Consider the following 19,801-nt stretch of genomic DNA (forward strand, 5'->3'; position numbering starts at 1 on the left):
TCTAGCAAGTTGAGCATCCAAACTGCCTAGGCTCCCACAAAGCCAGTGCGTGCAGTAGGATCAGAAACCCATTGCCATTGTTCTTGAGTTCTCGGTAATCAACCCAATTATAAAATGGGGCATTGAGCTGAACAGAGAATTCTCAACAGAAGAACTTCAAATGGCCAAAAGACACTTAAGGTCATGCTCAACTTCCTTAGCGATCAGGGAAACGCAAATCAAGACAACTTTAAGATACCATCTTACACCTGTCAGAATGGCTAAAATAAAAAACACCAATGATAGCCTTTGTTGGAGAGGTTGTGGAGAAAGGGGTACACTCATCCATTGCTGGTGGGAATGCAAACTTGTGCAACCATTTTGGAAAGCAGTGTGGCGGTTTCTCAGGAAATTCGGGATCAACTTACCCCTGGACCCAGCAATACCACTCTTGGGAATATACCCAAGAGAGGCCTTATCATACAACAAAAGTATATGCTCTACGATGTTCATAGCAGCATTGTGTGTGATAGCCAGAACCTGGAAACAACCTAGATGCCCTTCAATGGAAGAATGGATGAAGAAAGTATGGAATATATACATATTAGAGTACTGCCACTGCTTTTTTAAAAAGAGAGAGACCACACCCCAGTGGTTTGGTATCTCAGCGGCTATTGGCTAAAGTAGCGGAAGGAGCTCCCACAGCAGATCTGTCTATAGCCAAGCCTATAGGACATTTTCTTAATTAGTGATTCATGTCAGAATGCCCAGCCCATCTTGGGTGGTGCCATCCCTGAGCTGGGGGTCCTGGGTTTGATAAGAAAGCATGGTGAGCAAACCAGTAAGCAGCACATGTCCATGATCTCTGCATCAGCTCCTGCCTCCGGGTTCCTACCCTGTTTGAGTTTCTGTTCTTAACTTCTTTCAGTGATGGACCACAATGTGGAAGGGTAAGCCAAATGAACCCTTTCCACAGGTTGTTCCTGCTCATGGCATTTCAGAACACGAATAGAAACCCTAACTAAAGCATCATGTTTGTCTATAGTTCTAGCACTTGGGATGTGGAGGTGGGAGTGGGGAAATATAATGTTCAAGGTCATCCTCAGTTATTTATGGAGTTGGCAAAAATACACCCCTTCTGTAGAAGGAGGCCGCTTGTTAGTTCCCAGCTGCTCAGCTCCAAAATAATCACAAAGAATCCATATTAATTAAATAACTGCTTGGCTCATTAGCTCTAGCTTCTCATTGTCTAACTCTTAAATATTAATTTAACCCATTTTCATTAATCCATTTCCAATTAATTAATTATCACCATGTGGCAGTGGCTTACTGGGTAAAGTTCTGGTGTCTGATGCTGGCAGGGCTACATGGCTCTCTCCAACTCTACCTCCTTTCTCCCAGCATTCAGTTTAGTTTTCTCTGCCTACCTAAGTTCTGCCCTATCAACAGGCCAAGGCAGTTTCTTTATTCATTAATGGTAATCATAGCATACAAGGGGAATCCCACATCACCCTGCAGATAAATCTATTCCCAAGAATTGTAGATAAGAGGAAACAAAATGGTGTACTCTTACATTCCGTAACATCTTGACTGCACAAGTAGTTCAGGTCCTTATGTTGGTACAAGAGAATTCAGACTGAAAGAAAGGTAGAGAATGTTATCAAACCTTATGCCAAAAAGTAAGAGGGTAATGGAAGAAAGTCAATGCTGAGCAGATTCTTGACCGAGTCAAGAAGTGGTAAGGGGCAGCCTTTAGCAACTGGAGTCCAAAGCCTTGTACTTTCTCTTCCTTTTGTCTACCCCTATGGCAGTCTGGGGTACTCTCTTTCATAGAATAAGCAGAAGCTGACTAAGAAGCCATTTTTACCCACAATTGAGTTTGTTATTGTTAGATGGACAAAATGTAAGACTTTATATTCTGTAACTCCCTGTCTTGGTTTCATTTCATTGTTGCAATGGAATACCCTCACAAAATCAACTTAAGGTATGAGGATCTTTTGACTCACAAAGCCAGGTTACAGTCCATCATGGCAAATTGAATGTGAAATGAACTTGAAGCAGTTCACACTACATCACACTCTAGAGCAGAGCAATGAATTAATACATGCATAATCGTGTTTTATGGTTTTCCCCTTTCCATTCAATCCAGAGCCTACTCCCCTCACACTCACATTCCACCTCAATTATTCCAATTAAAAGAATCCCTTTCTGGTGGGTCCACGGGTAACCCTAATATAGACAATTCCTCACTGAGAGTCCCTTCCAGGGATTCTACACTGTGTCAAGATGACAATACTAAACTTCACACTACTAAGCTGAAATGTTTAACAAAAGGGGGCAATAATGTTACCTTTTAATTTTTGTGTATTGTTTGTTTAGTTTACATGTATAGTTGTTTTGTCTGTATATCTTGTCTGTTAACTACATGTTTGCAATATCTTTGGGCGCTAGAAGAGGCCCTCAGATCTCGCCTGAACCGGAGTTACAGATGGTTATGATCTGCCATGTGGGTGTTCAGAATTGAACCCATATCCTTTCTTTTAACTGCTGAGCCTTCAGTAATGTTGTGAGTGTGTTCCTTGGTTTGAAGGGGGAGCTTCATAGAGTCTGTGGAGACCAGCTTTGTTGTTTATTGTTAAATCCCTGTCCTTCCTCTTCTCTTGTCAGTGTAGCTATCTCATATACAGTCACAAACCCTCTCATTAATTTTCCTCCATTCCCATCCTTGTCATTTTAACCCTAGCATTCATCAGCCATACACTCTTTCCCCTTTCTTTTTTATGTTATTGTAAATAGTACTACTTTTTAAGTTTTTTCTTTCCAAATTAAAAATACTACTAAATTTTTATTTCATCCCTACACTTTTTATTTAATTTACGTATTTCCTCATAAACTTTTTGGTTGGTATGTTTAAGCTTCCATGCCCAGGTCATGTAACATGAAAAGACAGTTGATTTAATTTAAATAATCCTGATGATGACAATTTTTATTTAGTTCTCTTGTATAAATGAATTGTCTCAGACTTACATGACTTTTCTAAATGGAGATGATAAGAGTGAACCTTTTTGCCTTATTGACATTAGAGAAAAAAATTCTGTATTGAATATGATGATAACTTGGATTGTTTGGGTAGTGAGCTTATCATAGATTGGTTGTACCTAGGTATCTTCTTCCTGTAACTTGTTGAAAATTTTATCATAAAATTACTTTAGTCTCAGCAGTTCAGATCACTGGCTGTTCTTCCTGAAGATCCCGGGTTCAAATCCCAACACCCACATGGCAGCTCATAACTGTCAGTATCTCCTGTTCCAGAAGATCTGACACTTTCACATAGGCATACACACAATTAAAACACCAATTCACTAAACATAATTTCAAAAAAATCACACATTTGTTAAAAAAATAGAAAATACTTGAATCCATGAAATGTTCTTTCAGCACCTATTGATAATATTATCTTCTGCTTTTCTTCTTCATTTTGTTAATATAGCTCAGAGTATTTAAAAATTTTAACTCTAAGTAATATTTAGATCAAAGAGATATATACTGCATGATCATGTTAATGACTTTTTGATGTGCCAGTTTGCTGATGCTGAGACAATATACCTATGTACCTCAGGTGTGCATAGGGTGAGTCTTTTGCAAGTTGTGTGAATAAGTGCAATTCTTTTGGAGTTTTGGGGCTTCCATTGTGTCAAGTGCTGTGTCCCTGACAGATAGCCTCACCCTGTTTATGGGGCTCTGGAAGTGAGTCATCAGGCTTTTTTCCATGATCTACAGTGAGCCATTTTCCTTACAACTATCTTTAGGGTCAAGAACAATTGTGCCATTTAATGGGTTCCTGGCTGCACAGTGTAGCTCTCAGATAATAGTCCAGAGAAGGTGAAGCTGTATCATAAGGACATTTCATGACCCACAGTGGAACTATAGGTAGCCAGGTCATATACTGAGTATGTCTTCTGGGTTCCTGGGTGTATGTGGATGCTCACACACTGCAACTGTGAAGGGCTAAGCTGAGATTAATCTTCTTAATCTCTTCTCTGTACTGTAGATAAAGCCTGTGACTAATTCATAAAGAAAAATGTTTTTGTTTTGCACCCCACCTTGTGGTTCTGGTAGATGGGAATATGTCATCATTTGTTTGTCTTCTGGTATGAGACACATGCCATAGTGGTTGGTGTATAGAAATGACTGTTCACATGGTGAGGGCAGAAGCAAGACAGCAGGACAAGGATACTACATTTACTCTGTCATAGCTTGCTCTGAAGGAAACTCATCTAGTTTCATGGGAACTACAATAATTCTATCATGAAAACAGAGCCTCATGACACAATTGCCTTCCTAAGATTCTTCTGTTTCAGCACTTTATACCGGTTGTAAGAGTTGGAGCTCCCATTGAAAGGTGATCTGGCGGTTAGGAGCCAAGTAATACCATGAAGTTACTGTAAGTGTTAAAGTTCTGCTCACTGGAAAGGTTTCCCCAGTGCAAGTGTAACAGCTCTGCTCCTCCTATGGGGAAGAGTTGCCCTAGCAAAAGGGTTACAGTTCTTATCTACTAGAGAAAAGTTTCCCCAGGGAAAGTGCTACAGTTCTACTCCACTCCTGTAAAAGATGTTATAGCTGGACACTGCTCCCTGAAAGTGTCACATCTGGGCTCAGGTCTTGTGAAAGTGTCAGGCCACATACAATCCTCATTCGTAGGATATAATGGGAAAGAAAAATACAGGAATATATTAGTTTGAGAAGATGAGTGTGCAAGGAAGTTTTTTGTGCCAGCTATAAAAAGTTGAAAACTTGATCACTGCTCAGAAAAATCAGTAATAGATAGCATTGTATATTATTCATAATATTCCTATAAATTTATAATTTTACATTGTAATACAATTAAGATTTAAAATATAATATGTCTCTCTGTATTTACCTATATACCTATATAATATATATATTTATATACATATATAAAATATAAATAGAATGTACATACAACACATACATGATGTATGCACATATCATATATATAACAAATGCATCCAATCAATGTATATAATTATATGTGTATATATGAGAGCATATATAATATGCATATGCATATATATATATATAAATATAGAGAGAGTGTTTGTGTGTGTGTTATAATGTTGTACACACTTGTTATGAGCAGCCTAAAAGCAAAGCTCTACCTAAATTAGAGAAGGTGGGAGGGAAGGATGGAGGGAAAGAGGGAGGAAGAGAAAGAAAGCAAAGGAAAACAAAGAAAACCAAGGCTTGCACATCTACGTCTCTCTTCAAGAAGGATAGCAATTTTTGTAGAAAACAATTAACTTCAATCATGGCTGAACTCCTTGCCCTGACCCCTCTATTTTATGCACGTGCAGTTTTAGAAAAACAGTTGGAAAAGACAACACCACACAGCACACTAAAGGACGTTTCTTATATTTATTGTGAAGGTGTGTGATGAGAAAAACTAATTTCAAAATCAGTCGAGTATGAGAATTTCCTGTTTAGCCTTCAGAGACGCATTAATGAGATATCTCTTTTTCCACTCGTGAGTGACTCACCCTGAGCCTCATGGGGCAGCCTGCTCAGTTCACTGTCATTGTTGTCCTAGATTTCTGCCACTGTCTTTCATCTTTTGGCGCTCAGCTCTCACAGGCCTCCTGTGAGCTCCTTACCTCATGGCAGAAGGCCTGGCTTTCTGGCAGGAGAGAGAGCTTGACACTGGCCTCTTCTCCACCAGCCCAGTCAGTTGACAGAACACTGCAAATGTGACATGTAGAGTAACTAAGGGACAGTTCTGATGCAGGGAACCAAGCAGGAATGTGGATGCCTCTAAACAACTCGGATAATCCAAGTCTGTGGAGTTCCCTGGAGGATTGCCTCACAGTTCTTTCCTTGTTGTCTGTGGAGAGTCAGCCAACCGCTCGTATTTGTATTTCCTTGTCGATGGAATGAAATCTACAGGCACAGGAGACCTCATGAAGGAGTATGGATTTTAAGTGTTGCAATTTGTGCTCTGTGGATCCTTGGATAGCAGCATATGGATTTATTCCAGATGTCACAGATTATTAAAAGGACTCTCACTCAGTAGTAAGAACAGTCATAGTAGAAATTAAGACTAAAAAATAACTAGCATTTCCTGAGAGCTCTACATGCCAGAGGTAAGTATTAATTGCCTTATAAAAGTTTTTTTCATATTTTAGACAAATGCACTGGGCTATTGGTAACTATTCAGAGGTCACATGTAAGTTTTAAAGCCAAAATTAGTTTTAGATCTTGTTTATTCCCAGGCTAATTGAGTGAATTATCAATTATATTGAGTTATTACAGTTCTTTTGTATGTGATAAAATGACACTGAACTTTGATAGACTCAGATCCTTCAGGAACGTTTGAACCGTAATCATTCTAGTATGAATCATTTTTATCATATTATGGTTTCACATGTTGGATGATTGTTTCTTTAATTAAAATGGGTTTTAAAATCACTTTGGAAGTATTTTGAAATCCATTTATTTTATGCCAGATTTTCTGACATAACTTCACATTCTAACAATTGCAATGTCTTTCAATGTTTAGTCATTTCTCTAAGTTATAAAATAAATTTAATAGCATGCCATTTAATTTCATAAATGTATTAACTATTAAAAGTAAGGTTAGTTTTATGTGCATGTATGTGTATAAACTTTTCCTAGACTACCCATTTATGGCAGTCTTTACTCATTGTTGGATTTAAAATTTATTATAAAAGTCCAGCAGATTGCTGTTAAGCCCGCACACATGTATGTGTAACAATATTTAAAGAGGAGATCATGGATTCAAGAAAGAGTGGAATGCATGGGACAGGCTGGAAGGAAAGAGAGAAGGATGGAAATGATATAAATATGCTACTCATATGTGAAATTCTCAAGACAATAAAAATTTAAGTTGCAAAAATTAAAGCAACAGTTTTTTCCTGTAACTATTCTTTATAGTATAGGGATCTTTGATGTAAGCTTTAAACATTTCATAGTGTTATACCCATGAAAACTAAATTTAATTTGTAAAATTTTTCTTTTGTTTACAGACATCTTTACTCCTCACAAAGTTATTGTGCTATCAAAAATATTTTACCAAAGTGGATTGTCTTTCAAAACTCTATTTATTTATTTGTTTATTTATTTACTTATTTATTTTTACCACAGCACATGAGTTCATTGCTCAAGGGGAAAAACAGATTACAAATTAAAACCACAAAATGGGCTCCAATGTTCCAAACCCCACCCATTTGACTGCATCAGGATGTGTACCTTTCAGTGAACAGCTGATGGCACAGGCTCTGGCATCATTCAGCTGCCGAGATGAGCAATGAAAGAGTCACCTATGTAGAACTGAATGTGTCCAAGGATTCAAGGAACCAGAAAAGGCAACCAAGGGGCACCCGCAGCTCCATCTCAGTAACTGAGCAGGAAATCACCTATGTGGAACTGAGCTTTCAAAATACTTCTCCAGCGCATCCCTCGGTCTGCAGGGACTGCTGCTGCAAAGGTGAGACACTGAATGGACCCTCACTGTAACTGCTCTCAGATAGGTGCAGAGGTGGCAATGGTTTCTCCTTGTGAAGACTGAGAGCTCTAACTCAACCCATGCTTTTATGATTTGTGAGCATGGATGTTATTCTGTTGCGAAAATTTACGATCATTCTCTTGTGATGAGACTGCCTACAGATGATAACGGTGTAGAGGAGGATCTGGGGTCAACATTTGTCTGTTTGACTCACTGTGTATGTGGATTTTTTTGTGTACATAAACCTTGTGAACTGCTATTCTTCATCTTTACATTTCTTTCTGCAGGTTTTCCATCTCCTCCGGAAAAACCCATCACTGTGATCCTGGGCATCGTCGGCTTCGCCTTAATGGTCACTGTGGTTTTAATTACTACAGTTGCCAAACCCTGTAAGCGTGTTTTTAAAATAATGACTAAAAATGCCTTTCAAAACTTATCAAGAACAGTAGCTTTTAATTAAATTATGCACGTGGATTAAAAATGTGGAATGTTACTATGAATTTATCAATATCATGAATATCAGGGCTATTGTGTTTGCTTTTGGTTTATTAATGATTTCATAACTCAAATACATAGATTAAAACCTGGGAAACTCTTAACTGAAATTTTTTGAAAGGGTTTTGTCATAGGTTGTATGTGAAAAGATGAAATTTGTGCTTTCATTGATGTAGTTTTTTCCAATGTTTTCACCATATTAGTTATTTTTTTGACAATTTCAATTGTATTCTCCATTATCCTAATTCAAAATAGTACATCATCTCTAGACTAGAAACCTAAAATTGTTACAATATTTTACATGTTTATTTTTTATTTTTTTGAGACAGGGTTTCTCTGTGGCTTTGGAGCCTGTCCTGGAACTAGCTCTTGTAGACCAGGCTGGTCTCGAACTCACAGAGATCCGCCTGCCTCTGCCTCCCGAGTGCTGGGATTAAAGGCATGCGCCACCATCGCCCGGCCATGTTTATTTTCATAAGAATTATTTTAACTCACCTGATCCTGACCTCCCTGACTAGAACCGAGAGAGATACACCTTGATAGTCAAAGTTCTGATGTTTGTACACATTATATTTTGTGTTGACTACTATGCAAAGATGGTAGTAGATTTAAAAGAATAAAATAATCTAGAAACATGAACATTACATGTTCATCAGTAAACATTAACGATGATAAACTTTTTGTTCCACAATAGGAATAAATAACCATGCAAAGTTTTTAAGAATGCCTTTTATTTTCCAACTGGTGAACTTTGATGATACAGAAATGAACTCACTATTCTAGAATAGAACTTATGTTCAGAGACTTTGAAAATTTTAGAGTAAAGCCTTGTGTATTTAGTTTAGCCAGATGAATAACACTGGGTATATAGGACAGACTCTATTCTTTGTGTACTCGAATGTATATTTTTTTATTTATCAGAGTCTTTGCTGTGTAGATAAATACTTTATATAAATGTCCAAAACTAAAAGAAAACATATTAATTTTCATTATTTAATTATGTTGCTTACAGATAATAATCTTTCTTCACCATCTTACTTTACTAAATAATTTAATAAGAATTACCTTAACCCTGCAGACACTGAACCAAAGGAGCAGATCCAACCCTCGCTGAACAAAAGTCCAAAAGGTACACTTTGCTTGTCAAAGTTCTGATGCTTGTACACATAATATTTTGTGTTTAATGTAAGCCAGACCAAGATAATGATGTATTGATAGGAGGAAAATGATTGGATATAAAACTATGGGCCAAAAGATGCTACTATGCATGAGTATGTTTGAGTCTGCATTTTATTTTCTAAGGACAAGCATCTGGAGTTCATAGGTATAGTTTATACATGGATGCTCAAAAATATGCAAACATAAATTAACTTTCATTATTAAATTCCTGTTGCTTCTAGATAATAATCTTTCTTCAGCACAGCCTTGTAGTTCTTGTCCAAAGGAGTGGATGTCGTATTCCCACAGTTGTTATTACATTAGTGGGGAGAAAAAAAATTGGACTGACAGTTTGGTGTCCTGCAACGCCAAAAACTCTAGTCTGCTTTACATAGATAGTGAAGAGGAACAGGTAAGAGCTGCCATGTGTCAATCGTTGCTTAACCTTTTTTCCTGTAGATATGATGTGTGTGGAGTAGATTCATATTCTTACACATGTTTCATGTATTTACAACTCTTTAAAACATGTCATTGCTTTACTTTAGAACATTTTATGTATATTTGTATACTGGTAGTGAATACTTCTATCCAGATATTTCTTATTAATTGAAAACCATTCTTGTATAAGTGCATTTACTCTGAAATTAACTTTTCCATTTAATTTTACCATACACAAAAGTGCCTATATGTGTATGAGAGTTAATATTGATTAGAACGTGAACAGGTGGATGGAATCACAGAAGATATCTAGGCAAAATATTCATTTCCTTAGTGTCCCTTCCCTATGCATACTCTCACAAGGTCTTCCTGTACAAAACCTTTTAATCTGGAGTTTTCTAATCATTTGGACAGGATATTGCTCTTACCTGGACGCTGGATGTTATTATGGAGAAATTGGACATGCAGGGCCCACAGAGAAATGACTGTGGAACTTGCCTAAAGTTGACTTTTGAGACACATGCCTTTGAGTTTAAAAGACTATGATCAGACAAATGCATGCATTTTTGCATAGAAATCCTGAAATTCAGTAGTTATCAAAATGTGTGTTGTATCCCTTAGATGGTGGAGGACCCTTTCACAGGGGTCACCTAGGACCATGGGGAATATCAGATATTTATGTTAAGATTCATAACAATAGCAGTATTACAGTTGTGAAGTAGAAAACAAAAATAATTTTATGGTTTTGTGTCATCACAACATGAGGAATTGTATAAAAGCATGGCAGCATTTGGAAGGTTGAGATCCAACAGTATTGTTCTTTCAGCAAATCATTGATCTATGCTCCTGCATCGATTTGCAGTTTGCAATGTTACACTTCTGTATTATGCAAGCATAACATTCTAAAACCCACTCTATCTGGTGGTGCTTGAAGGAAGACGTGAGTGTTACACCCTCAAAGAAAGAGGCACCTTATATGGCCATTTGTACTTATGGGATCCCTGACACCAGGTCCGACACTGCTGTTTTTCAGAAAGATAGAGAAGCCCTTCATATGAAGAATAACCTATTAGGTGCTGTCAGCCTTGCCTAATACTGTTGGCCAGTCTGTCTTATACATGGAGGAGAGATCCCATAATCAACATTTTGTTGTTTGGGTTCTAAGGGAGAGCATGTACGGTCCTTTTCTTCCACTGGACAAGAGACACAGGTTGTCCTGCTATCCTGTAGTCCTCCATCTTCAGGTGTCAAGACATTTCAGCTTTTTGTATCAGCCTTCAGAATTCTTTGTTTGTGTCTTTTGTTAGAACTCCCAAGTCTGCCCTTTATTTATAACAGTAGCCAAGAGAAGATTTAATACTACCCTTTCAGTAATCCACTCCTACAGTGATAGACAGTAGTTGAGGCTCAGCTACTTAGTGATAACGTGATATTCAAAAAACATAAACTTTGTCCACTGCATCACTCATTTCTTCAATAGTAAACCATGACCTTCCTTTTAAAACTGATCTGTGAGAAACAGTAGAAAAATTGACTTGAGCATAATACCCAGAGAATTTCATAAATAACTTTTGAAATTTGTTTGAATACATGTTATGCTTGTGTTTTTAGCATAAATATCTATTGAGTTGCATAGATCAATTCCCAATTTACCACTGATAGAAGAATAAAACTTATAACTATGAACATGGAAAAGTTGATCCTAAGTAAACATGACATACATATGTGAATGTTTTGGCAACATAAGAAATCTTCTCAACTTTAATAAGTAGACTCATATTGGATAATAAACATACTATGACAGAATAAACTAGCACATTTAAAAACTAATAAGAGCCTTCATACTGATAAAATTCCTTGATTCCCTGGTAGGAATTTCTGATATCCCTCTCACTGTTTGCATGGACTAGCGTCTTTCGGGAGAGCAGAGATCACCTCTGGGTTTGGAAAAAAGACTCAACTTTCAAACCAAAGTAAGTTTTCATGAATAATGCAATAGATAAGAAAAATATCATACAAAGAATGCCTTAAAAGAATGGTGTCTGTAAATGAAGCTGAATTATTGACAGGCTAATGATGCTTGTCAAGCCACCTCCTGCAGAGTCTGCGTGATCTCGCATGTAAGATGTAGCACAAGCTTCAAGGAAGCATGCCTGCAGAGAAGGGGTGTGTGTGTGCTGTGCTTCCTGCACTGGAGCCCTTGCACTTTTGGGATTACCTGTTTATGTTTGAAGGAATACAGTCTTCTTTCTTCTGGAAGGGAAGATAGTATGTTTAAGTTTCCAGAGTCTACTGATGAGACATTGCCATATACAGGAGTAATGATGCTAATGGAAGAAGATTGGTTAGCATTCAAGGGAAAAATGTTTCCTGGTTTAATCTAGTGCTTAGTAAATAGAGAAAAAAAGGCAAACTTAAGTAAGCAATTTAGACAGATTCAGCAAAAATGGGATAAGGTTAGAAGAGAGACATAAATGCCTGTAACTTCTTGAGATTGGTTTTGGGGGAATGTTTGAAGAGGAGTTAGAAATGTGGAGAAGGAGATAGAAAGAAGTTTTTCTGCATAGACTGCAAAAACATAAAAATACTGGAGTCTGTGTGACTGGTTACCACAACTACTTGCCCTTAGTTCAAAATGCCATAAATTCATAGTCTATCTAATAATATATATCAAAACTAATGCCAAGCCATGTCTAAGATGACCAACTGCAGACTGTCACTAGGAACATCTGTCTAATGAAAATCTTTTCTTATGTATCTGATCTAATGATTCTAAAAATAATCTGTAAAACATGAAAAATAACACATGCTTTTAAACAATCTTTTCTGTATAAAGCATGAGCATCATGTCTAGTAAATACGCATTCAGATGCAATTCCATTGAGTCTTGTGTCTATTTGTCATTCACCTATTCCTGGGACCCTGTTCCCTCATTTACAGTGTTCTGGTGTTGTGAGAGGAGGCTACTTGTTTATTCCTGACTGCTCAGCCCCAGAATAATCACACAGAAACTGTATTATCTAAATCACTGCTTTACCTATTAGTTCTAGCTTCTTATTGGCTAACTCTTACATATTAATTTACCTCATTTCCATTATTCTGTGCTTTGCCCCGAGACTGTGGCTTACAGGGAAAGTTCCGGCGTCTATCTCCAGCAGGGCAACAGGGCTTCTCTCTGACTCTGTCTTCTCCTCCCAACATTCAGATGAGCTTCCCTGCCTACCTCTGCCCTGCTATTGGCTCAAAAGTTTCTTTATTAACCAATGGCATTCACAGCATGCAGAGGGAAATCCCACATTACACCAGTTGAGCGAGTCCATCACAGATGCTGACTTTCATGAACTGATCATATGAATCTGAAGAATGGGCTCCTTGGCTTTCATAATAATCAGACTTTATAACACCATAGTGAAGACACCATTGCCGACTTGCATTAGATCCTTCTTTTGTACATATTTATAGGAGTCACTCATTTAATAGATTATCCACATAAAGTATATATGCATTTCGTGTTTCCACCATTGCAGGATTAGAGAAGTTTCCCACGTTGAAAAAAACTGTGTCGTGCTGTCATCCTCTGGAATCACAGCAGATACGTGTACAGATTTACATACATATCTTTGTAAGCATAAGCTCATCAACTAAAACACCTGCACTTTGAGTCTGTCAGGTAATGTTGCATTTTATAACCTGAAAGTAGGATTAAGTTTGTTTACATATTAAAGTGAATTATGTTATTTGTCCTAATAATGATTTTTTTCAAAAACAATCATCAAAGCATATTAGACACACTAAAGTACAAATATTACTTATGTATCTCAACATTTTTGCTCAAGATATTCTCATAATGTTAAATTTATAACAAATAACATATATCCAAGAACAGTTCCTTTAGAAGTTTTGTTACATTTCAAATTTACCGTCCAATGTGTTATTGTCATAGGCCATTCTAGAACTATTCTGCTGGAAGCTGAAGATTATAAACTGGGTTCCCTTAGTATAACTAGGTTTTTCATTGTAAACCACATTTCCATATATATGTACATACACTTGCTCTTCCCCTCCCAAACTCTCTCCCCTACACTATCCACTCCTCTTCTGTTTCTGCTCAGAAAAGGCTAGTCTACCTGGGATATCAACAAATATGGTATTTCAAGTTTAAATATACTGGGCACCTTCCCTCATATTCAGGATGAATGAGGCAACTGGTAGGAGGAAAAGGGTCCCAAAATGTAAGTAGAAGTGTCAGAAGCAGACACTATCCACTGTGCTAGGAATTCCATAACCAATCTACATAACTGTAACATACATGCAGAGGAACTAGATAAGTCCCAAGCAGTCTCCCTGATCGTCAGTTCTGTCTCAATGAGCCCCCTTACTTTCAGGTTAATAGCTTCTGCGGTGTTTCTTGTGGTGTCCTGAACCCTTTTGGCTCCTAGAATCCTTCTTCCACTTTCACCATAAGGATTTGTCAAGTTCCAACTAGTGGCTCTCTGATGGTGATTATGTCAGGTTCTTGTCTATGAGTATAGCAGAATATCACTAAGAATAATCTCATTAATATTTTACCAGTCATGTTTGGTTCTATTTTAGCTATCCTATTTGCTGCTGTTGTTGTTCCATTTGAAGTTGAATATTGTTCTTTTAAGGTCTGTGGAATTGGATTGGAATTTTGATTGAGGTTGCATAGAATCTATAGATTGTTTTTGGTAAAATGTTCATTTTTACTATGATACTTCTACTGATCCAAGAACATAGGAAGCATTTCCATCTTCTGATATCTTCATCAAAGACTTGAAGTCCTTGTCATACATGTCTTTCAATTGCTTGTTTTGATTTATCCTAAGGTATTTTATATTATTTGAAGCTATTGTGGTGGGTAATATTTCCTTGAATTCTTTTGAAGCCCATATGTAATTTATATCTAAAAGAACTACTGTCTTTTTAAAGTTAATCTCATATCCAGACACTTGGCTGCGGGTGTTTACCAGATGTACGTGTGCCCTGCTAGAACTTTTGGAGTCATTTTTGTATACAATCATATCATGTGCAAATTATATTATTTTGACTTCTTCCTTTTCAATTTGTATTCCTTTGATCTTCTTCTCTTGTTATATTATTTCAGCTATAATTTCAAGTACTATATTGAATAGATATGGAGAGAGTGGACAGCCTTGTCTCATTCCTAATTTTAGTGGACTTGCTTTGAATTTTTCAGTATTTAATATGTTATTGGCTATCAGCTTGCTGAAAATTGCTTATACTATATGTAAAAATGTCCCCTGTATCCTGATCTCTCCAGTACTTTCATGAAGGGGTTTTGAATTCTGTCAAAGGCTTTTTCAGCATCTAATGAGATGATCATGTGTATGTTTTTTTTCTTTCAGTTTGTTTTTATAGTGGATTACAATGACCAATTTTTGTATGTTTAACCATCCCTTACTTACTTGGTGATTTTTTTGAAGTGTTCTTGGATTCAATTTGCAAGTATTTTATTGAGCATTATGCATCCATGTTAGTGTTCATGAGGAAAATTAGTTTGTAATTCTCTTCTTTTGTTTAGTCTTTTTATACTTTGGGTACTAGTGTGACTGTGGCCTCTTAAAATAAATTTGGCAATGTTTCTGCAATGATTTCTTTATATAATTTCAGTATCATAAGTCTTCAAAACTTGTAAGGAAAAAAATAAATTCACACATAAAATATTTTCAACTTTGTAACATTTTTTCATGGCCCTTTAATCAGTGTCTTGAGTCTATTTCTTCTTCCTTTTGTTTTTAAATACTCTTTCACATTTATTATTTATTATTGTGTTTGCATGCTTGTGAGTACATACACACACACACACACACACATACACACATTCCATTGCCCATGTACAAAAGTCAGAAGACAGTTTACAGGAGTTGGTTCTCTCTTTCTACTGTATGGGAGTCAGGGTTTAAACTCAGTTCAAAAAGTTTGGTGGCAAACTCATTTACCCGCTGAGTCCTCCCACAACCCTTTCTTTTGTTTTGAAGACAGTGTTTAACTATTTAGCACAATCTGACATCAAACTGTCAGCAAGCATTCTGCCTCTTAAGAGCAGAGACTTACATGTGTGTGTAGCCAAACTTGGCTTTCTGTCTCTTCAGCGGAATCGACTTTGTTTCTTATTGACCGTTTTTGTTGTAATTTTTTCTTATCATTGTTTTGCAGTTTATTGTTTTCCACTTTCTGCTTCATTTGTTGAGAATTGAAACTTGTTTCTGATTTCACTTTTTATGAATTTATGTCATATTAAAGTCTCCTTTATGTAATTTTGCCTTTGAAGAAATCAATTTTTCATAAGAAAAATTGTGCTATTTTGTAATTCTTAATTGTGAAAAGTCATTATGATCATCTATTTGTCTCTTCATTATTTAGAAGTGTTCTTCTGATTTAGAAACTACATGTTTTAAAATTTGGGCCACTTATTGATTTTTTTTATAAACTTAAGACTGTGGTAGATATGGCTTCTATGATTGGTGAACTTGTTTCATATTTTTTTAATTAAATTTATTTTGAATAACTACAGTTTGAATGTCATACGTAAGCATGACTAGTGGCTACCACAGCTACTGTGTAGACAACTCAGCTTTAAATTCTTTCTAATTATATACTTGAAAATATTGGTATAGTTTTAAGGAAATTTCTCAAATGGATCTAAGAACCTAAGCCTTCTAGGCTCACAGAGGTGAATATGTGAGCGAATTCCCATGCTGACTCCAGTTTAAGTATATCCATATCCTTATAGATTAATCTGCTGGCCATGGTATGGTGCAGAAGTGTCTAGTTCCCATTAGGGATTAAACTCCTCTCTTAAAGGCTATGTTATATTATTTTTTAGGTTATTTGAGGTACATAACAGTTAATGAAATATTAATTGTGCGGATCTCTGTGAGTTTGATACCAGCCTGGTCTACAGAGCTAGTTCCAGGACAGGCTCAAAACCACAGAGAAACCCTGTCTCGAAAAACCAAAAAAAAAAAAAAGGAAATATTAATTGTGGTTGGCATAGCAAATTTATCATTACCAAACACTCTTCTTCATCTCTTATATGGTTATTATCATCTTATGAGAGTACATTATTGGTTCATTTTTCGTTTTTTATATTCATCTTTTCTTTTTCTGTTGAGAGTTTCTTATTTATATAAGAAAGTTGAAAACACTATCCTGAGTGAGGTAACCCTGACCCAAATAGATGAACATGGGATGTACTCATTCATAATTGGTTTCTAGCCATAAATAAAGGTCACTGAGTCTATAATTTGTGATCCTAAAGAAGCTAAATAAGGTGAACCCAAAGAAAAACATATAGTTATCCTCCTGGCTATGGAAAGTAGACAAAATTGCCGGGCAAAAATTGGGATCTTGGGAGTGGGGTAGGATGTGGGTAAGGGGAGATGGGGAGAAAAAAGTGAGAAGGGGAGGATGGGGGGAAATTGGGGAAACAGGATGATTGGGATAAAGGAAGGTGGGATATGGGAGCAGGGAAGCACATATCTTAGTTAAGGGAGCCACCGTAGGGTTGGCAAAAGACGTGAACCTAGAGGGGCTCCCAGGTGCCCAAGGCGATGTCCCCAGTTAGTTCCTTGGGCAGCTGAGGATAGGGAACCTGAAATGACCCTATCCTATAGCCATACTGATGAATGTTTTGCATATCACCATAGAACCTTCATCTGGTGATGGATGGAGATAGAGACAGAGACCCACACTGGAGCACCAGACTGAGTTCCCAAGGTCCCAATGAGGAGCAGAAGGAGGGAGAACATGAGCAAAGAAGTCAGGACCGTGAGGGGTGCACCCACCCACTGAGACAGTGGGGCTGATCTATTGGGAGCTCACCAAGGCCAGCTGGACTGGGACTGAAAAAGCTTGGGATAAAACCGGACTCTCTGAACATGGCAAACAATGATGGCTGATGAGAAGCCAAGGACAACGGCATGGGGTTTTGATCCTACTTCATGTTCTGGCTTTATGGAGGCCTAGCCAGTTTGGATGTTCACCTTCCTAGACCTGGACGGAGGGGGGAGGACCTTGGACTTTCCACAGGGCAGGGAACCCTGACTGCTCTTTGGACTGGAGAGGGAGGAAGAGAGGAGTGGGGGGAGGGGGAAAAGGGTGGGAGGAGGGGGTGGGAAATGGGAGGCTGGGAGGAGAGGGAAACTTTTTTTTTATTCTCAATAAAAAATTTTTAAAAATCCAGCAAATTAGTAATTTTGCTCTTTTGAAAACAAAAAATTTCCAACAGCACTCTACTTTTATTCACTGTTTATTCTATATGTTTTTCCTGAAATGCTAAGATATATTGTATGATGGAGGAAGGTCATTGGTTAAAAAATGAAGAAACTGCTAGGCCCTCATAGGTTAGAACATAGGTGGGTGGAGTAAACAGAACAGAATGCTAGGAGGAAGAGGAAGTGAGGTAAGACGACTCAGACAGATGCCATGCTCCCCTCTCCCAGGCAGACGCGATGAAGCTCTGAGCCAGGGTGGATGTAGGCTAGAATCTTCCTGGTAAGAGCACCTTGGGGTGCTACACACATTATTAGAAATGGGCTAGTCCAGGTGCGAGAGTTAGCCGAGAAGAGGCTAGATATATTGGGCCAAGCAGTGTTTAAAAGGATACAATTTGTGGCGGGAGCTGGGTGGCAGAATGAAACCTGCAGCTCCTACTACAATTGTATCCTTGTAATAACAAATTTATAAATTTGATATTTTGCCATCAATATTGCATCTACTTACTATGTATTTAAGGACACTCAGAAGTTCCATCTATTCTTTGTTTTGCAATTTCAAGGCTCTAATTCACAGGAAGTGTTTACCTTTAAAAGAACTTCAAATGTTTCCTTTAGTTGTAAACAGAGTGACTCTGTGTTTACTAATTCCTGAGAAATGAATTGATTTTGGTATCATAGTAAAAAATACATTTACTTCTTTTTTACTTCCAAATTATTCATCTTGAGCTTCCAAATTCCTTTAACAAGAGCCAACAGAAAGTTATTTTAACAGTACTATACTGAGAGATGCATAATAGGAAAAAATGTGACTAACCTTTTCATATTATTTTTAAAAGCTACTTTCCATATATTCAAGAATAAATTCTAATTATTCTTGTTATGTTAAATCATTTCCTTGGTTTTCATATTTTTATTATATCATTATGTGAACAGAGATTTCACAGGGTTAGATGACAGAAAAGAGAAAGACCATATCATTGCATATAATAATAATATGCTCTAATTATGTAGGATTATATAATTTAAAGCTCCAAGTTAATGTCCATGATGCTAATAGGTATAAGTATATCAAACAAAAAAAAGAACATTAATGAATATGACATGGTTTGCTTTAATTTACAGCTTTAAATCTTAAGTGTAGTAATATGTAAGCAAAATGAATTGAACATGTATAGAGCACATATATGGAGCACTTAAAATAAGATTCCATTTATAAAAATGAAGCATAATTAATGGCAATGTAAGTACTTTCCTTATAGGAGAAATGTGGGTTCTTGTGCTCACAGATAAGCACTCAAACTACCAGGAATGTTAAACTCACAGAGTGTTATCTTCAAAGTAATAACCTCTTTTCCACCCAGAAGGCTGCGAGCAGAAGTAGCTAACAGATTGGGGACTTTTTTCAATGTTTATATGGCAAAAGTAATATTGGGCCTTAATCCAGATCCTTATTTTGAGCCTGTTTTCTTAGTTAATGTATAGAGCCTATTTTTATTGGAAGATGTCACTTGTACTTTACACATTGCTGCTTGTTTGGTTTGTTTGCTGTGTTACTGGGAATTATCCCAGATGCTGGGCAAGTTGAGGATAAATCCTCAACCACAGAATGTCATTATGTGGGCAATGACTATACAGGTCAAAATAAATTTCATTCACTTCTGGAATTAAAACTTAGATTGGTTTGAGCTCAGTCTTGCAGAGGATTTCTGGCCATAAACAATCCTGGTGTCAGATAACATTGTCCCTTTTGATTGATATTGATATTGTATATTGTATGGGTAAGTCTAATGTCTTAAAAATTTTCCAACATAAAATGCTTGTTTCTTAAAAACTTTAAAGATTTCTCAGAACTATTGAGCCGTTCAAACTAAAGATTAGTATCTCATTTTAAAGACTAATAGTAGTCAATAAATACAAGCATGATAGTAAA

The 19,801-nt window shown here is 36.9% G+C and overlaps 1 protein-coding gene across 2 annotated transcripts; it reads left to right on the forward strand.

Moving 5' to 3' along the window:
- The first annotated feature begins 5,538 nt into the window (after positions 1-5,538).
- On the forward strand, positions 5,539-17,724 carry LOC142855924 (NKG2-A/NKG2-B type II integral membrane protein-like). Of its 2 annotated transcripts, XM_075982565.1 has the most exons (8): positions 5,539-6,137; positions 7,159-7,501; positions 7,807-7,908; positions 9,093-9,143; positions 9,415-9,584; positions 11,483-11,583; positions 13,138-13,280; positions 17,302-17,724. In XM_075982565.1, the coding sequence occupies exons 2-7, from the start codon at positions 7,315-7,317 to the stop codon at positions 13,253-13,255; spliced, it is 729 nt and encodes a 242-aa protein (XP_075838680.1). In that variant the 5' UTR covers positions 5,539-6,137; positions 7,159-7,314; the 3' UTR covers positions 13,256-13,280; positions 17,302-17,724. The 2 variants fall into 2 exon arrangements, with proteins under 2 accessions (XP_075838680.1, XP_075838681.1); XM_075982566.1 differs by lacking the exon at positions 13,138-13,280.
- Positions 17,725-19,801: the final 2,077 nt, after the last annotated feature.

The sequence above is a fragment of the Microtus pennsylvanicus genome, chromosome 8, assembly GCF_037038515.1.
Source record: "Microtus pennsylvanicus isolate mMicPen1 chromosome 8, mMicPen1.hap1, whole genome shotgun sequence".
NCBI lineage: Eukaryota > Metazoa > Chordata > Mammalia > Rodentia > Cricetidae > Microtus > Microtus pennsylvanicus.

Bases quoted from the DNA above. Each gene is read 5' to 3' on its own strand.
- LOC142855924 (XM_075982565.1), top strand. From the start codon at position 7,315: ATGAGCAATGAAAGAGTCACCTATGTAGAACTGAATGTGTCCAAGGAT. The intron at 9,144-9,414 runs GTACACTTTGCT...TGTTGCTTCTAG, and splicing joins GCTGAACAAAAGTCCAAAAG to ATAATAATCTTTCTTCAGCA. The intron at 9,585-11,482 runs GTAAGAGCTGCC...ATTCCCTGGTAG, and splicing joins TAGATAGTGAAGAGGAACAG to GAATTTCTGATATCCCTCTC.